This window comes from Calidris pugnax, unplaced genomic scaffold (genome assembly GCF_001431845.1).
Source record: "Calidris pugnax isolate Ruff unplaced genomic scaffold, ASM143184v1 scaffold17, whole genome shotgun sequence".
Lineage (NCBI taxonomy): Eukaryota > Metazoa > Chordata > Aves > Charadriiformes > Scolopacidae > Calidris > Calidris pugnax.
The window spans coordinates 7,233,803-7,248,870 of record NW_015090794.1 but is presented as its reverse complement, the minus strand read 5'-3'; the positions used below and the strand labels follow the sequence as shown (position 1 = coordinate 7,248,870).

At 37.5% G+C, this 15,068-nt stretch overlaps 1 protein-coding gene across 1 annotated transcript in view; it reads right to left on the bottom strand.

The window, feature by feature from the left end:
• The window catches only part of SHISA9 (shisa family member 9), a 197,363-nt gene that overhangs the window by 180,559 nt on the left and 1,736 nt on the right, over positions 1-15,068 (bottom strand). The window contains exons 2-3 of the mRNA XM_014936545.1: positions 14,362-14,961; positions 7,051-7,178 (exon numbers count right to left, since the gene is read on the bottom strand). Coding sequence (XP_014792031.1) covers positions 7,051-7,178; positions 14,362-14,961 — 728 coding nt within the window. The remainder of the gene's footprint in view (positions 1-7,050; positions 7,179-14,361; positions 14,962-15,068) is intronic.

The following is a 15,068-nucleotide window of genomic DNA, read 5'->3' as shown; positions in this document are numbered from 1 at the left end:
ACATTTGAAAGTACTTTAACCTGCACCCCAATGAAGCAAAATTATTCTCACCCTTTTACATGCGCTTTTCAAGTCTGCTGTTGTGTGACTCAAAGCTGCCTATGTAATAGTCTATTATAGCAATGCTCTCTTGTGTTATGACAGTAATTTTTGTCTTATTAAATAATCATTCAGCTCTCTAAACTACATTATAAAATGTAAAAATATATTCTAAATAATTTTTATTGCCATAATGTTAATTATTGCTGCTAAAGGATAATGTCAGTGATTAACTGTATTTCTCCCAAATACATATTACATGATGAATATTTTTATTATATTTTATTTAACTGTATTTCTCCCAAATACATATTACATTGATGAATATTTTTATTAAGATATGTCAAATTTATCTGAATTAAAAGCTGACTAGAAGTAAATGATAGGATGCAAGGCAGCAATCTAATCTAATTGTTCTTATTGTACAATAAATGAAGAAAGATAGAGTGCAAACTTCATTGTTCAGTCTTAATGGAATTGTTTATATGAATCAGAGCTTATGAAGACCTACCCAATATGTTTCGAGACATATTCCACTAACTAAAATTGTAGGTAGGATGCATAACATTCTCATGGAGTTTCCAATGAAATTTTTTGTATCTAACAAGAAATATTTTAGAATAAAGAAGAGACCCACTGAACAAATGTAATGATGTTAAGGTCACAGTTTATTTGATTGTAGACGTGATGCAGAATGCAATCTCTCACTTCTTGCATTTACTATTTACTTTAGATTTTTTTTCTCATTTGCAAGATTAAGCCAACAGGATGATTCCAAAGGCATAGCGTCCATTGTATGGTAGGAGCATTGCTTGAGTTCTGCCACATTTGCTGAAGACTGGTGTAGTTATAAATAAAAAGCTGTTGAGTGTGATATATGCTAACATTTTCAAAATCATTATGTTTTTTTAAAAAAAAAGTTAATTGATGAAGTGTACATCATTCAATAACAAATGAGATATTGCATTTGTTTTACTTCTTGTCTTTCCTAAACGAACTCAGAAGCTCTCGGGTTGTAATTAACTTCCTTGAAACTACTCACTGGTGTTTCAAGAAGTTTCTTAGCATCTTCTTATAAATCAGCATCATGCATCTGAATTAAAAACTGAATGTAAATTAGAAACATTTTTTATATTAATGATTGTGAGGCTAAACACACATTCAGAACTGATTAAACATTACTGTCTTACAGTGACTGACTGAGTTACAAGAAAAATGCATCTTCATACTCTAAGTTTATATGGGAAATTATTAAAAAAATTCTATCACCAATTTGCTAATGCTTTGAAGTTCTACTGGTAGCATAATTTCAGTTGAAGTCAGTATCTAGAAATTAATTTAAAGTGGTTTAAAAAGTGGTCTCAAGATAGCTATGACAAAGCAGCTTGCAGCTTTTAACCTCAAGCAGGAATTATATTTTAAAAATACAATATTTCTTTTCACAGGGCTGGTGATGGTAGTGTGGGCTTTTACTTGGATGATTAGTTTTGTAAAGTGTATAATTTAACTGTGGAATTTGTTCTCCTTCTTGTATATTAAAATCAAAATGTATTAAGTAGCCCTCTCACAGGGTTAACTTAAGTCTGCTAGCTTTTAGCTCAGGAATTTAATCTAAATTATCAGATTTTTTGGAATAGTGTTAAAGTGCTTCCTGGATAGACCATAGAAACCCCATAAAATGAGTTTTTGCATACTGGCAGTGAAGACTAAGGCTTTAAATGGAAACAAATTCCCAATATTTACTGACTACAGCCCCTTCCCTCTGACATCGCACGGAAGTTCTTGCAAACTAAGTATGTCCTCCAATTGAACCAGCCATTTCATTCTCCCTCATTCTTCACTGTCTCAGAGCACTCCATCAGCAGTACTTCTTCACTTCTCCTTCTGTCAGTGTGCTAAAACTATCTTTTTCTTGGCTGAAAACCTATCAGTATTGTCCATCTTTTCACTCATAAAACATGGCTGGAGCCCTGTCTATACAGCTCACCTTTTCTGACTGTACTTTGTCCTTCTAAGTGAGGAGACAAATACCCTAAATTTATGAAGCACATAGTCCAATTCCTCTGGGCTAGACCCATGCATATAGCCAGGCCTAAAAAAAGCATTTTACTGTAATCAAGCAAGCAAGATACCAACAAGGCCAAACATAGTTATTTGCTTAGTCCTTTGGATTTTGCAGCCCTCTGTCTGAACAAGGTTTTTAGCAGTGTTTTAAGTATATTGTTACAGTAATATCTGCACATTCTCAATGACCAGTTCTTCAGTATTATGCAATTCAGTGGCCAGTAGTTACTGTGTAAGTTAATTAGTCATCATGTTTTATATACTTCAGGAGCTTTGCATTCCAAATAGTACTTGTCTTTACTAAAGTTTCTTAATATGCCTGTATGCTTATTTCCAATAAGCAACAGTAGGAATTATCCTTCGGCAATGTGATACAATTAATCATCTGATATAAACATGTTTATGTATGTTAAACATAAAAATAATTAGTTTGCCAAAGACCACTGTATTCAACAACAACAGCAAAAAGCATATTCACTAGGGATGAAAGAGACAGCAAAAAATTCTTGCAAATTCTAACTGTATTTCCACAGTGTCAAACTAGTGACAGTTTCTCTCACTGGAATACAGAGGCTGCGCTTCTATTTACAGAAATGGGGGAAAGCACAGGAATATGCAATACAGAATGCTTATTCTAATATGTGAGAACTTCAAAAAATACCCTCCTGTTTAAATGCTTACTGTCTTCACACAGAAACAAAGAAATAACAAAAGTTAACTTATCATAAGGCACCAGTTACAGAAATGCCTTAGCTTTGTTTTCAGTATTAGCATTTGTAGTCGGTAAGTATCCAGGACAACTGACAATCAAATGCAGCAGCAAACACATTATTCCCTTGCATAAATTTAAGAGGAGAAAAAGTCATTTTAATCATTTGCTGCAAATCCTTGGCCAGTATTAAAATTGGCCATTTGATACAGTGAAACACTTCCTTCTTTGAGTGGTGTGTTTACAATTCACTTCTTTTTTTTTAATGTTAAATTCAAAATGAAGAAATAATCCATATATGCAAACTAACTAAAAGCTAGCATTTTTCATCCTAAAGCCTCCATAATCTAGAATTGGCTTCCCTTTAAAGTCACCTTTATCATAAGAGTCTGCATAAATGCTTTAAATATGCTAGTGCAAGGCTGGTTATTACTGAGGAGAGAGTAACTGAGCTTTTACTAATCATTAGGAAAAGTGACTGCAGATAGAACTAACTTAAGTGTTTGTTTCACTCTGCTGTCATAGGTTATGAATTAGAAATAATAGCAGTAATCACGTTTCAGAAATAAGGATGTAGATACAAAGCCTCCTGACTCCCACTGCACCAGTGTTATTATCCCAACAAGTTAAATAAATTGCTTACTTCTAAAACAGTAAGTAGAAAGAAAAAAAGAAGAAAAAAGGAAATCTTGAATGCTGCTGCTTTCTTAAGATTCGTGAAAGTCAGAGATGAACAAAACAACTCAAATTCTACAGGAAGATTAGCATTTGGTTTTATGTTTTTAATATTACTATTAAATGTCTTGTCTTATTTTATTTAACATTCTATGTTAGAAAACTTGAATGCTATGATTCTTGGTAGATATTCTGCTGCTTGCTTACAAAGCACTGCTACATTCTAATGTGTATGAATGAAGGGAAACAACAGAAAAGTAATCTTAAGTGAAGCACAGTACTGGGAGAAAATTATGACAACTAAGAACCACTAAGGACAAAATACCTTTTACTAAAAAGCATCTAGGTTTTCTGGATTCACATGAGCAAAGAAAAAAAATCTGTGTTTTTCCGAACCTCCAGTATAGCTGTTCCTTTCTGAGTATCAGCAAAGAAGGGACGAAAAACTGAGTAAACTGCAAGACACTGAAAAGAGATCTCTGCTTTTGGCCTTCCATTGTACTGCTGATTTTGGCAAATAGCTGTGCTGCCTGCAGGCAACTTAGAAAATATTTGTCCTCTGGTAACAAACAGTCCATAAACAAAAACACACTCATTTTCAGTGTCAGAGATCATGCAAAGTTTGTCATTTTGACAGAGCTTCCCTTCATAAAACACTTTCAGAATGGGTTGGCAGCATCAGCAAAATGCTTTTCAAGAGAGCAGAAAGAGCAAATGAACATTCAAATTAGGACATTTTTAATGATACTTGTCCTTCAGTAGTTTGTCTTCAGTATTGAGAAAGACACAATACAGAAGGGGTAGGTAATGCCTCACAAATTCCTCCTGCCCTCTCATATCTGTGGACCAATGTGAAAAGTACATCGCTCTCAAATTTCATTTTGAGATGGCTAGTAGATAGAAAGTGCTTAACTTGGAAAAGAAAACTTAAAAAATGGGTATCAAAGTATCTGATGCTACAATTTTCTACCATTTACTTTCTCTGTACTAGTAAAGCTCTGGAATAGAATTTCTATGAAAACTGTAATTCACTCTGGTTTATTTGCTTGTAAAAATATACAAAAAAGCCTATCACTTTTCCAGCCCTAGTAGTAAGTAAGGCTGCATAGCCAAAGTTTCTGCAAGTAATATCCACTCTTCTAGTGTTTCAGAACTCCACTATAAAATTTCAAAGTGCTGAGATACTGGACTTGGAAAATTTGCCTTAATAATTTTTCTTTATAAAGTTTTTTTCTGCATCATTTATGCACACGCTCTCGACAGACTTTAATTATTTATGATGCTCTGGCTAATTCTAGTAGGTCATAGTCGTGTTTTAGACGAGTTTATGAGGGAATATAATGGCAACAAATACAGAATAATGATCTACTTGCTATGAAGTAAATGTATATAATAACAGTTACAGAATGCCTTAAGTAATTTCACCACTTGAAGGTCTGCACTGAACAAACGAAAATGATTGACTTAATCCATAAAGTTTATTAAAGACTGAAAGAGTTACCATCGTAGCTGCTTGCTTCTGAGGTTTCCTGTAGCTGCATGTGAAGCAGTCTTGGGACTGCCCCTGTTCATTATCCAGTGGATTAAGATGCTCCCAAGTAGCAGTAGTGCTTCTGTGTTGTAAATTGCAATGGTGCAAGAGCACCACGTATAAATGTTTCACCTGTACCAGAGGGCCAAATTCTGAGATAGAGGTGATCACAAGCCAAGATCCTAAGGTATTATTAAATATATCTTTTTTTTTTTTCTTCCTTGATGCAGTAACTATGTGGCTCTGAGTTGCATTTATATGCAAGAGTTTATAGAAGCAAGGCTTAACTCAGAATTTAAATCCAAGAAACAGTTAAAGATATGCTCTGTTATGCGTGTATTGTAGTATACAAAGAGTTTTAAGAAAAATATCTCAGTGTGATGATTACAAAAATCTAGATACAATCAATGCTGTAATTTCTGGCTCCTTCATTAACTAGGGTTCTGAGTAAATATTTCATATATAGGAGAAAATAAGGATAGTACCCTAAATTCATTACCATTTGCCATCTTTCTTCTTGAAAACAGGGTCACAGAAACAGTTCCAAGTTCCAAGTTCTCATTTCCAAGGGGCTAGAGCACCTTTGAGAGGGAAGGGTAAGTTTCCCTCCTGAAGTGGTGTGTTTTTATACAATTAGGGATGTAATGCTGCAGTATGTATGTACTCCCCCCTCTGCAGTGTAGAACTGCACAGACCCAGGTGGAAGTACTTTGCTGGAGAGCAGTGCAGACAGATTAGATGTCAGACTTCACTATATGTGGTATCTTTATTAGAGGTCACAGCTTTAATTCTCTCCTATTACTTTGTAACCATGCGCATAAGAAATCAGAGTCAGCCTCTACCACAAAACAAGTACCAGGAGTGAATGCAGCGTATGAGTCTGCTCTTTCTCCCATTGTTTCTGCACCCTTCCCCCAAAAGAAAGCAGTAAAATCTCACAGCAACTACACAGTGCAGTCCAAATAAAACTCATTCTTCTCCAAATATAAGCAAATTTTCTGGTTTTTACAGTTACAGAAAGATAGGGAAAAGACTAGTGCATATACTTTAAATGTTTCAAAATCCAAATACTGATGCAGTAAAAGTATATTTGCTGTGCAATCCATATATACATTGATCTACAGCACAGAATAAAGCCACCCACTGCCTAGCAGTCTAAACCTTCCTGAATTATACCCTTTTCTTTTAGAAATGTATTGAACTTGATTTTTTAAATATATTATGTATACTTTTTATGCATGTATACATATATATTTTCAAGATATAGATGAATATAAAATATAAATATATATCCAAATTCAAATTGCAGTGGAAATGTTCATCACAAACAGAAAATGTATCTGAACATGAGAAAGATCAGTACTGTAGTCTAATACAAGACTGAGAAATAAGTTGCCTAGGACTTCAGAACCACTTGGAATGTCACCATATTTCCTCTGAAGGTCCAAAGTGCACTTTTTCCGTGCCTTCAATAACATAAACATGTAACAGCAGATACAGAATAAAAATAGTATTTAAAACTTAAAATAATAATCTTCCTCTCACCTTCCCCTTAGAAAGAAAAAAACCTGAGAAAGTGACAACCACATACAACTTTATGCTCTTCATGAAAGTATTTAACTAGTGGAGGTGATATAACAGCCTAATGAAACCACTTTCTTATTTGATGATATTGACCCATGAAACATCTTGCTGTAAGCTTAACTATTTGTATTTTGGTATAACAAAACATAAAATAAGGCATAGTCTGGTGAGCTGAGCAAAAACACCAGACAAAGATACACACCCAATATTAGTCAACCAAGACAATTAAAAATAAATACATTTTTTCTATTCAAGATGGCTTTATCTTAGTGTTGCACTGTTTGCAGTAGGAAATCCTAAGCATTTCTGAGTTTGAATTAAAGAATATTTCTAATTTGCAAGATCCCATCTACTATCAATTCTCATTTGACAACCAGCAGTATTTGTTTCATAATGCTCATTTCAGTGCCAGCATTCCAGATATTGATAAATTTATAATGCAACTTACGTAAATTATTTGGAGGAGGTCTCGTCTCCATGTTTTCATAATGTTGCACGTGTACTACAATGTTTAGATCTCTTTCCATATGATCTGTTGTACAAGGACCTTGAGGTCGCATAACATCAGCAAGAGCCCTGAAAACCAAACAAAATCAGAATGAACCTCTTGTAAAATCTGTAAGGCATTACCAAAATATGCCAAGATTTTTTTAGTTTGAGATGCAGTCCGTCATAATATCTGCTGGAGATACCAGCTCCATTCACAGCAAAAGCAGGGAATCAGATTCATTGTGAGACTTCGCACCTAAGGCTTGTTTTAGGTTGTCTTAGACAGTGTGCTAGCAGTAATGCACACAAACACATTAAGTTTTTTAGCTGTCTTGGCTTTGTAGGAGCATAATTTAAGCTTGTTGAGAGTTTTTAGAGTTCTGCCATTGCATGTGCTCAGTAATATTGCCATCTTGGTTAAGCTGAGCACCTATAGCACCTCTCTATAGCTTTCACAATCTAGTTATTTTCACACCTAGATTACCAGCAGAGCCTGTCAAAATAAATTCTCACACATGCATTTGCACAGAGCACCACACAATGCAGTGGTCTTGGCCATTTTCATTCCAAAATGTCACCAAAGTTGAAAGGTCACCTGATTTTCATGCGGAAATTCAGTAGGCATAGTACTCTTCATGATCAGGGATTTAAGCTTTTCCCATCAAGAAGGGGAGATCAAAAATGTCTTTTCTAACTTCTGTGAGTGTCCTAGTCATTAAGATGGAGCAAAGCTTGCACAGGAACTCTCCTTGCTCCTTTGAAGCCAGTTCAGAAACAGGATGAAAGCTTTATGCTGGCAAAGAGGGAGTAAGCAAAAGGATTCCTAACAGTTAGGCCAGGCTCAACCTGATGCTGGTAACGGACTTTTTCTGCAGAGCTGCAGGCAGTAACTATACCTGAAAGAGAGACAGATTCATCCCACTCTGGTGCATTTTCCAAGGAGTAGTTTCACTGCTGAGCTTCCTGCTGAGTGTAAGTCCATTCTTAGGCACACAGATAAGCACACGCCGCTGTATCAGCCTTGTCGATCCAGAGTTAGTGACTAAGTTTTAAGCTCTGAAACTCTCAGCATGGCAACATCGAACTCTGTGACTCTGGGATATGGAGTTTTACCACTGACTTCTGTAGGAGCAGGATTAGCCCTTAGGTATATGCCATATAGCTACCTGCTGAACTACTGTGCCACAGAAAATAATTGGCCCACCTGCAGAAGCTGTTGCCTTAGGCAAAAGAAAAGCTATGGTATGTGTTACCGGTGTTTTCAGGGTTCAATGCAAGGCTCAATGCATCGCTGACCATTACACGGCTCCTTGGTTTTTTTTACTAGTTTAAATTTTTAGACCCCTTGAGCTATTAATTTTTTTAAGGGATTTTCTGGGCACTGTGCCCAGTGCAGTTTAATTTTCTGCAAAATTATATACAGTGTGCCAGATACTGCATCAAGAGAGACTAGTTTATAAACTAATAAAGAAAGAAAAATAAGCACATTCACCAGTGAAACCCATGGCAAGTGCTGTTGAGCTTCTCCACTGTGACACGATGATTTCTTGATCAAGAACTGTACTTTTAAATATTAAAAAGTAGCTTCATTTAAGTTACAGAGAAGAATCCTGAGCTGGATCTTGCTTTCAGATTGTAGGAACACTGCTGAACGATACTGATGTTTCATTGTGTTTATGGCTAGCATTATGTTATTAAAATATTAGTTACAGTTGTGATCAACATGTTACAGAATACTCTGTTGATACTGTAAAAGGTCAGAAGACAGTAACGAAATGATTAATGGTATCACAGCAATGCTCCCATTTGAAGCAATGCTTATACAGCAGAAATAGCAGAGCTGGCCTACATAGCAGAATAATAAAAATTCAGAGAAGAGATCTCACAAAGGTATGTAGAAAATGATGCAGAAGGAAAGCATTATGTTGCAAAACATAGTTTAAAATAAGTGGGGATCAAAACCATGAATATCTAGTCAATTTATGCAAATATATCTCTATATAAAGGAAATTGCTGACACCAATATTATTTCTAATTCCAGAGGCAGGTGGACACATTTCTGGGAAGGGAAGAAAAGCAAATTAAAGTTCCTACCTTCAATGTGGGAGTTACAATTGTGAGATCTCGTAATACACGGATTAGTATTTCCCAACTTTGTGAGAATGGGTTTTCAGAAATGCTTTCCTCATTGCCCTTAATCTGTTGGTAAATATTGTTAACTGTAGACTTTAAATAATACCCCATGTGATAGCAGATTAACTACTGCCTGTCTGTGAAAATGCCAACTAAATTTTCTACCATTTCAGGGTGGCTCTTTTCAAAGGGGTTTTAAGGAATTAACTGTCCAACTCCCACTATATTAAGAAAAAAGGAACTACTCACCATCAAGTTCTGTTTTTAAGAGCACAGCGCCTATGTTTATATTTTGTTAGCCAAATTTGTACAATCTTCTCAGGGCAGAATAGCTCATATAACAAAGAGCTTGTCCTTATTGTCCACTGATGTCAGGGAGAGTTAAAAATGTGTAGCAACTTGTATCATTGAAGTACAAAGGAAACACTGTACTTGCATTTTGTTCTTTTAGGGATTTGCCCATATAATGAAAGGGTTTGTGCCCCAGTACATGACAGAATCCTTGAATAGACATTTGCTTTGAAAAATTCCACATAGGCCAACAAACTGTTACAATACCTTCATGCATTTGTCTCACCTGAATATCATCCTATAGATTTTGTTTGTTATCTGAAGAAATTGTTTGAGTGGGTCCCATTGAAAAATCATATATACGTAGAGGATCAGTATCTACACCTTTGCTATATTAAACGATTTTTTAAGGAAATGCGAAATACAAGATAATCTTCTAATCAGGTAGCAATATCATTAAGTCCTGTGTATTGATATTGATTGCAGTATTACAAGAGTGGAGAATTGTTACCTACATAGGACTTCATGGCCCAGAACTACCCAAGTATGACAAAACTTCAGCATTTCTCTTACCAAGAGATTTTTCCCTTTGGATATGTAATAATATTTTCAGGTGTTATAAAGCATGTGGAGCCAGGCATTTCACTTACAGGTACAAGCTTGAAGAAGCTGAAACACAGGTTATTTCATGAAAGGTCACTTGTAATTTTTTGCCTCCAAAACTGGGTCAAAACCCATAAGGGAAATAATTTCACACGTAGGATTCAGGATTTTGGCAAGTCAGACTATTTTTGGCCCGAGGTACTTGCCTTTTGAATGATGAACCAAAGACTTAACTCATGAGCTCAGCACATTGTGTAGGAAGAAAGAAGAGCTCAGATGGTCCATAATATTTGGAAGGCTACTAACATACTGTCAGAAGCACTGCTTCAAAAAACCAGGAGCTATAGTGTACAAGCGTGATTGTAAATATTGTCCTCTCGGTTCCTGGTTTGTTTGCACATTCTCCACAAGGATCAGGGAAAAAGGAAAAGGTGCAGTTTTATTTACAGAAAAATCTCCTCCATGAAACAGAACTAAAGCTTTTCACTTTTTTACTCATTTTCAAGAGAGGATTTTCCACTTTAATTGGTGGAGCCTGGAATTCCCATTGATGTAGTCTTAAACAGTAAGACCATGCTGCCCTCATATGCCTTAGAGAGCTTCTAGGTCTGCTTTGGGAGGCAGATCAATCTTGTTTCCTTTTAGGCACAGTACTGCCACACGCATTCCCTTTGCCCTGTCTGATAATATACACCATCTTATTCCCTTATTCTCTTAGAAAGCAGAAGGGTAAAGGAAGAGTTACTGTGTTTGGATGCTACTATTACTGCTTAGTTCTTGGACACTGTAGCTGAAGGAAATATTTATCTCTTTTTAGTGTCAAGTGACAAGTTATAAAATGAGGAAAATTACATAAACAAAACATTATCATATGACGCTAAAGAGAAATGTGCCATGTAGAGTTAATATTGTACTGCCCTCTCCATTTTCATCTTCCAGATTTACAGTTCCATGCCAACAGTAAGAGTGTCTTACTGAAAAGCAGTGATCTAACAAGAAAGAAAATGTCAACAGTGCCACACTTGGCCTTTTTTCTCAAAACAAAAGGAAGCAACAAGCTCTCTAAAAAAAGGACAAATTTTTACTCTTATTCCCTGAAAGGACTTGCCCAATAGAGATTTTTTTCCTATGGATTATTTTCACTAAGTAAATACATTTCCCTTTTTCATTGTCAAATATTTCAGGAAAATTCAGTTAAATTAATGAAGTGTTCTTGGTTGGTTTTGGTACAGCAGTAAAAAAATGTAATGAAAGATGAGAGCACAGAAACTAAGCTCGCCAAGCCTGTGAAGTTTCCTTTATTAACATTGTACCACTTTTACACACACCAGTGTCTTACTTCAACAGCAGATCCACTGACTGCAAGATGAAATAATGCAAGAAATTAGTATGTGACACAGTTTGCTTCCTATTTATAAGTCATGTTCTTATTCCCATGTGTGCATATTTTTAAATATTTTTGGTATATCAAAAATGGGAATATATAACTTACACCAGCTGTATTCTGTTCACTTTTTAAAAAAAATCAGCCCTCATGAAAAACGATCAGTTTACATTATGCATTGTCTTTTTTGATAAGCAGTGCCATCCCTTCCATAGGTGAATTTGTTCACAGGGATGAAGAGGGTTCGTAGTGTTTCATGTAGCCATTGGCTAAGGAAGGGAAAGGAGACAATCTCAGCTAAGGAAATAGATGACAAATCAGCCTCCGTGTGTTTTTGCTGCCAGCCAAAATGGAGTAACACTTAGTACTTGTGGTTTGGCCTACCAAACACTCTCAATGCATTATGCTTTTGCTTATTAATAAGGTTCTGTACAGAAAAAAAAAAAAAGCCACCAAAACATACGAAGTGTTCTTTTTGGTTTTGTTTTTTTTGATATTACAGTGATAAGTGTTAGAAAAGAAGATGAATATGAATATAGGCTACATATTATTTTAATTGTTGGTACTATTAATGGTTTGAACATATGAATTAATTATTTCTTAAGCATTGCAGCCTTTTTTTCAGAACATTAGTAGTGTAAAATGAGCTAGCACGTAATATTTTAGTTAAACACACATTCGAGGACAAAAAGGTTACTTCAATTCCTCACTCAATGAACAGATTTTTAGATTGCCGAAGGGATTTACACATCTAATTCCTTTTCAAATTAATGGTAAGCCCACCCCACAGCTGTAATAGGAGTGTGAGAACTTCTTTAAAAAAAAAGCTATAGTGCTGCGTTTTCAGAACATGACTAGCTATTATGTGTACTGAGTGGGTGACTGTTTTTCCATGTGATCATGACTTTCCAAGTTTCTATATAATCCTGACTTGAACATTTTCATGGCAAGAAAACTACAAGATCTCAGACACTGTTAAGTAATCAGGGTAACAGACGACCTTTTCTAAGAACCACTTCAGAAACCTAATCTTTATGCACACATGACTGAAGGATTTCAGAATGATTTTCCAATTCCCTATAATTCTATTTCCCTAAACTAAGACAAAATATCCTTTCAGAATACTTCACACTTGTACTTTAGATAGCAAGTATTTCTCTAGTAGAAATAGGACCTATTTAAGCCATGTATATGCAGGGATGGCTCAACTTCATTCTGTCCTGATTTTTGTAACTGTTACGAGCCCTGCCTTTTTGCCTGCATGAAGACACTAGAGAAAGAGGCTGAAGCAAGGGAGAGCTTTTTTCAAACAAGGTCTGTTGTTTAAGGGTAAGATTTGAAAAAGAAATTGGGACCCATATATTCATTTTCTCAATTTAGTAGTTGAGAATATTCAAAATGTCTAAAGAATTATTATACCTTGCTCAAAAAAAAATCTTTGCAGAAGTATCACTGACACACAGTGTTGACTAAAATTTCTGCAATGGGCTTTGTTCCTCGGTAGTAAAAGCATAACCATATCAGCCAGTTTATAAATAGTAAGTAATTGCTAGTGAACTGGTCATGTATTTGCAGGAGTATTTTTATGGCTTTCTCTGTTCATTTCAGGATAAGCAGTTAATCAAAAAGTCATGCAGAAACTTCAGTAAAAAATAAGGCTCCGGGTGCTGAGTTGATCTCTGTCTTTCAAAGGACGACTCTTCATCTAAGCTTCAAAGATTGTGAACTACACCATTACCAGTTAGGGCAAGAGGAAGATTTCTGCCACACTGCACGTCCAGTAGAAGGTATCTTTTAATTGGATTTCATCACTAAAGTTGCCCAATATGCTGGAACCTATTTAGACTCTTTAATGGAGCTATTTGCCTTTTTTAATGCCTTTCCCCCATCTGCTTTGCTTTCATGTGCCTGGGATTAGCATAAAGGATCAGACAAACTGCAAACTTGACAAATGTGTTATGCCTTGATTTTGAACTGCTGTGTCAATCTGGGTTTGGAATATGTTGTTGAAGCCATTGGGCTCTGTCCTGGGTTGCCCACCTGTCTATCCACCACTAGGCAGCCAGTATCTGGAGTAGATGGTACACAGCATGCTTAACTCCAGGTGGGGGAGGTTCTCTTTGATATAACTCAGCCATTACACCGTGGATACAGACTATAACACACACATATACGGGTGAGACAAGACTTTCATATTGCATTTTTTAGCTCTCAACAGTAACTGAAAAAAAATGTTAAGAAATTCTACAGTAGCTTTTCCTTTTTGTGTCTCCCTCTTCCCTTCCACCCTGGCTCATTTTCACAGCTTAGAAATTTTACAAATAGCTCACACACTTGCAAGGGTTGGGGGAGTAGGGAAGGTCCTGCCAAAACCATTTTGCAGCTGGAGAGGGAGGGTGAGATGACATTTGTTTACATCCTTCTGTTGAGAAGTAGAAACATTTTCCAAGCTTTGAAACAGTTGGAAGAGGGAACCCATCAGGCTTTCTCTAATTCAGTGTTGCTGGTTTCAGGATTTTTTTTGTTTTCCTATTCTTGCACTGTATATCCGGGAACACTTGCTGGATCTTGCTGGGGAGAGGGTCAGGCACTGCAGATAAAAATGGACTACTGTCTGTGCAGACTCCACAATTATGTCTGGTCTTCCTCAGTATGCATGTACTTTGATAACCTGGGCTCAGGGAACCACAGGAGCTCTGCTCCCCAAAGTTGCTTTTGCTGGGTTGCCTTGCAGGGCAATGCAGCCTGCCTGGCAGGAGTTGTTCGTTTAGCAGGAACACATGGGCTACTCTCTCCTCTTTAGGGATGGAAGGGGAGGCAGTGGGGAAAGGGACCCTGCTGCCTGGCACTCAGCCTTACCTGGACATGTGCTCCCGCTGGGGTCTGTGCGCCTTCTCCAGCCCTAGTTTGGTGAAGATCCCAACCAGCACCATGACTGCCACAACCCCACAGATGATGTAGACAATGAGGTTGGTTTTATCCCTGGTAGGGTCATGCAGAGGGTCATCTATGCGGGAGGGAGGCTTCCCAGTGTTCATCCACAACGGCGTCTCATAGTTTGTGCAGGTGCTTTGATCCAGCCTTGTCTTCTTGAACTTGCAGCAAAACCTAAAGCCACAAGTGCCGCAGCAGAAGATGAACTCCCCCGAGCTGCAGTTAAAGGGGGGGTCCCACTGCCCCATCACGTCAAAGTAGCCCCTACAGAAGTCCGGAGTGGGAGGTGGCTCAGAGGGGTCTAGCTGTTCCCCAGGGCTGGAGTGGTTTCCTCCCGAGAGCACCACGAAGCTCCCCAGCTGCTGGCCAGCTTTCTCCTGAGCCCGACACACCAGCGTGAGAAGGTCCGCCACCAAGTAGCCGAAGAGCAGCCGAATGAAGCCTTCCATTCTGCCTCCCGGCCCCGGCTCAGCGATGCTGCTGCTGCCGCCGCTCGAGCTGCTGGATGCTGCGCTGCGCCAGGAGCTGAACATAAAGGGGCTCCGTCAGGGGCCGGGCGTCCGCTCAGCCCGCGCTCGCCCTCAGCACCACGGACAGCCCCGCGCGGGCCGGGGCCACCGCCCCCCCCCCCC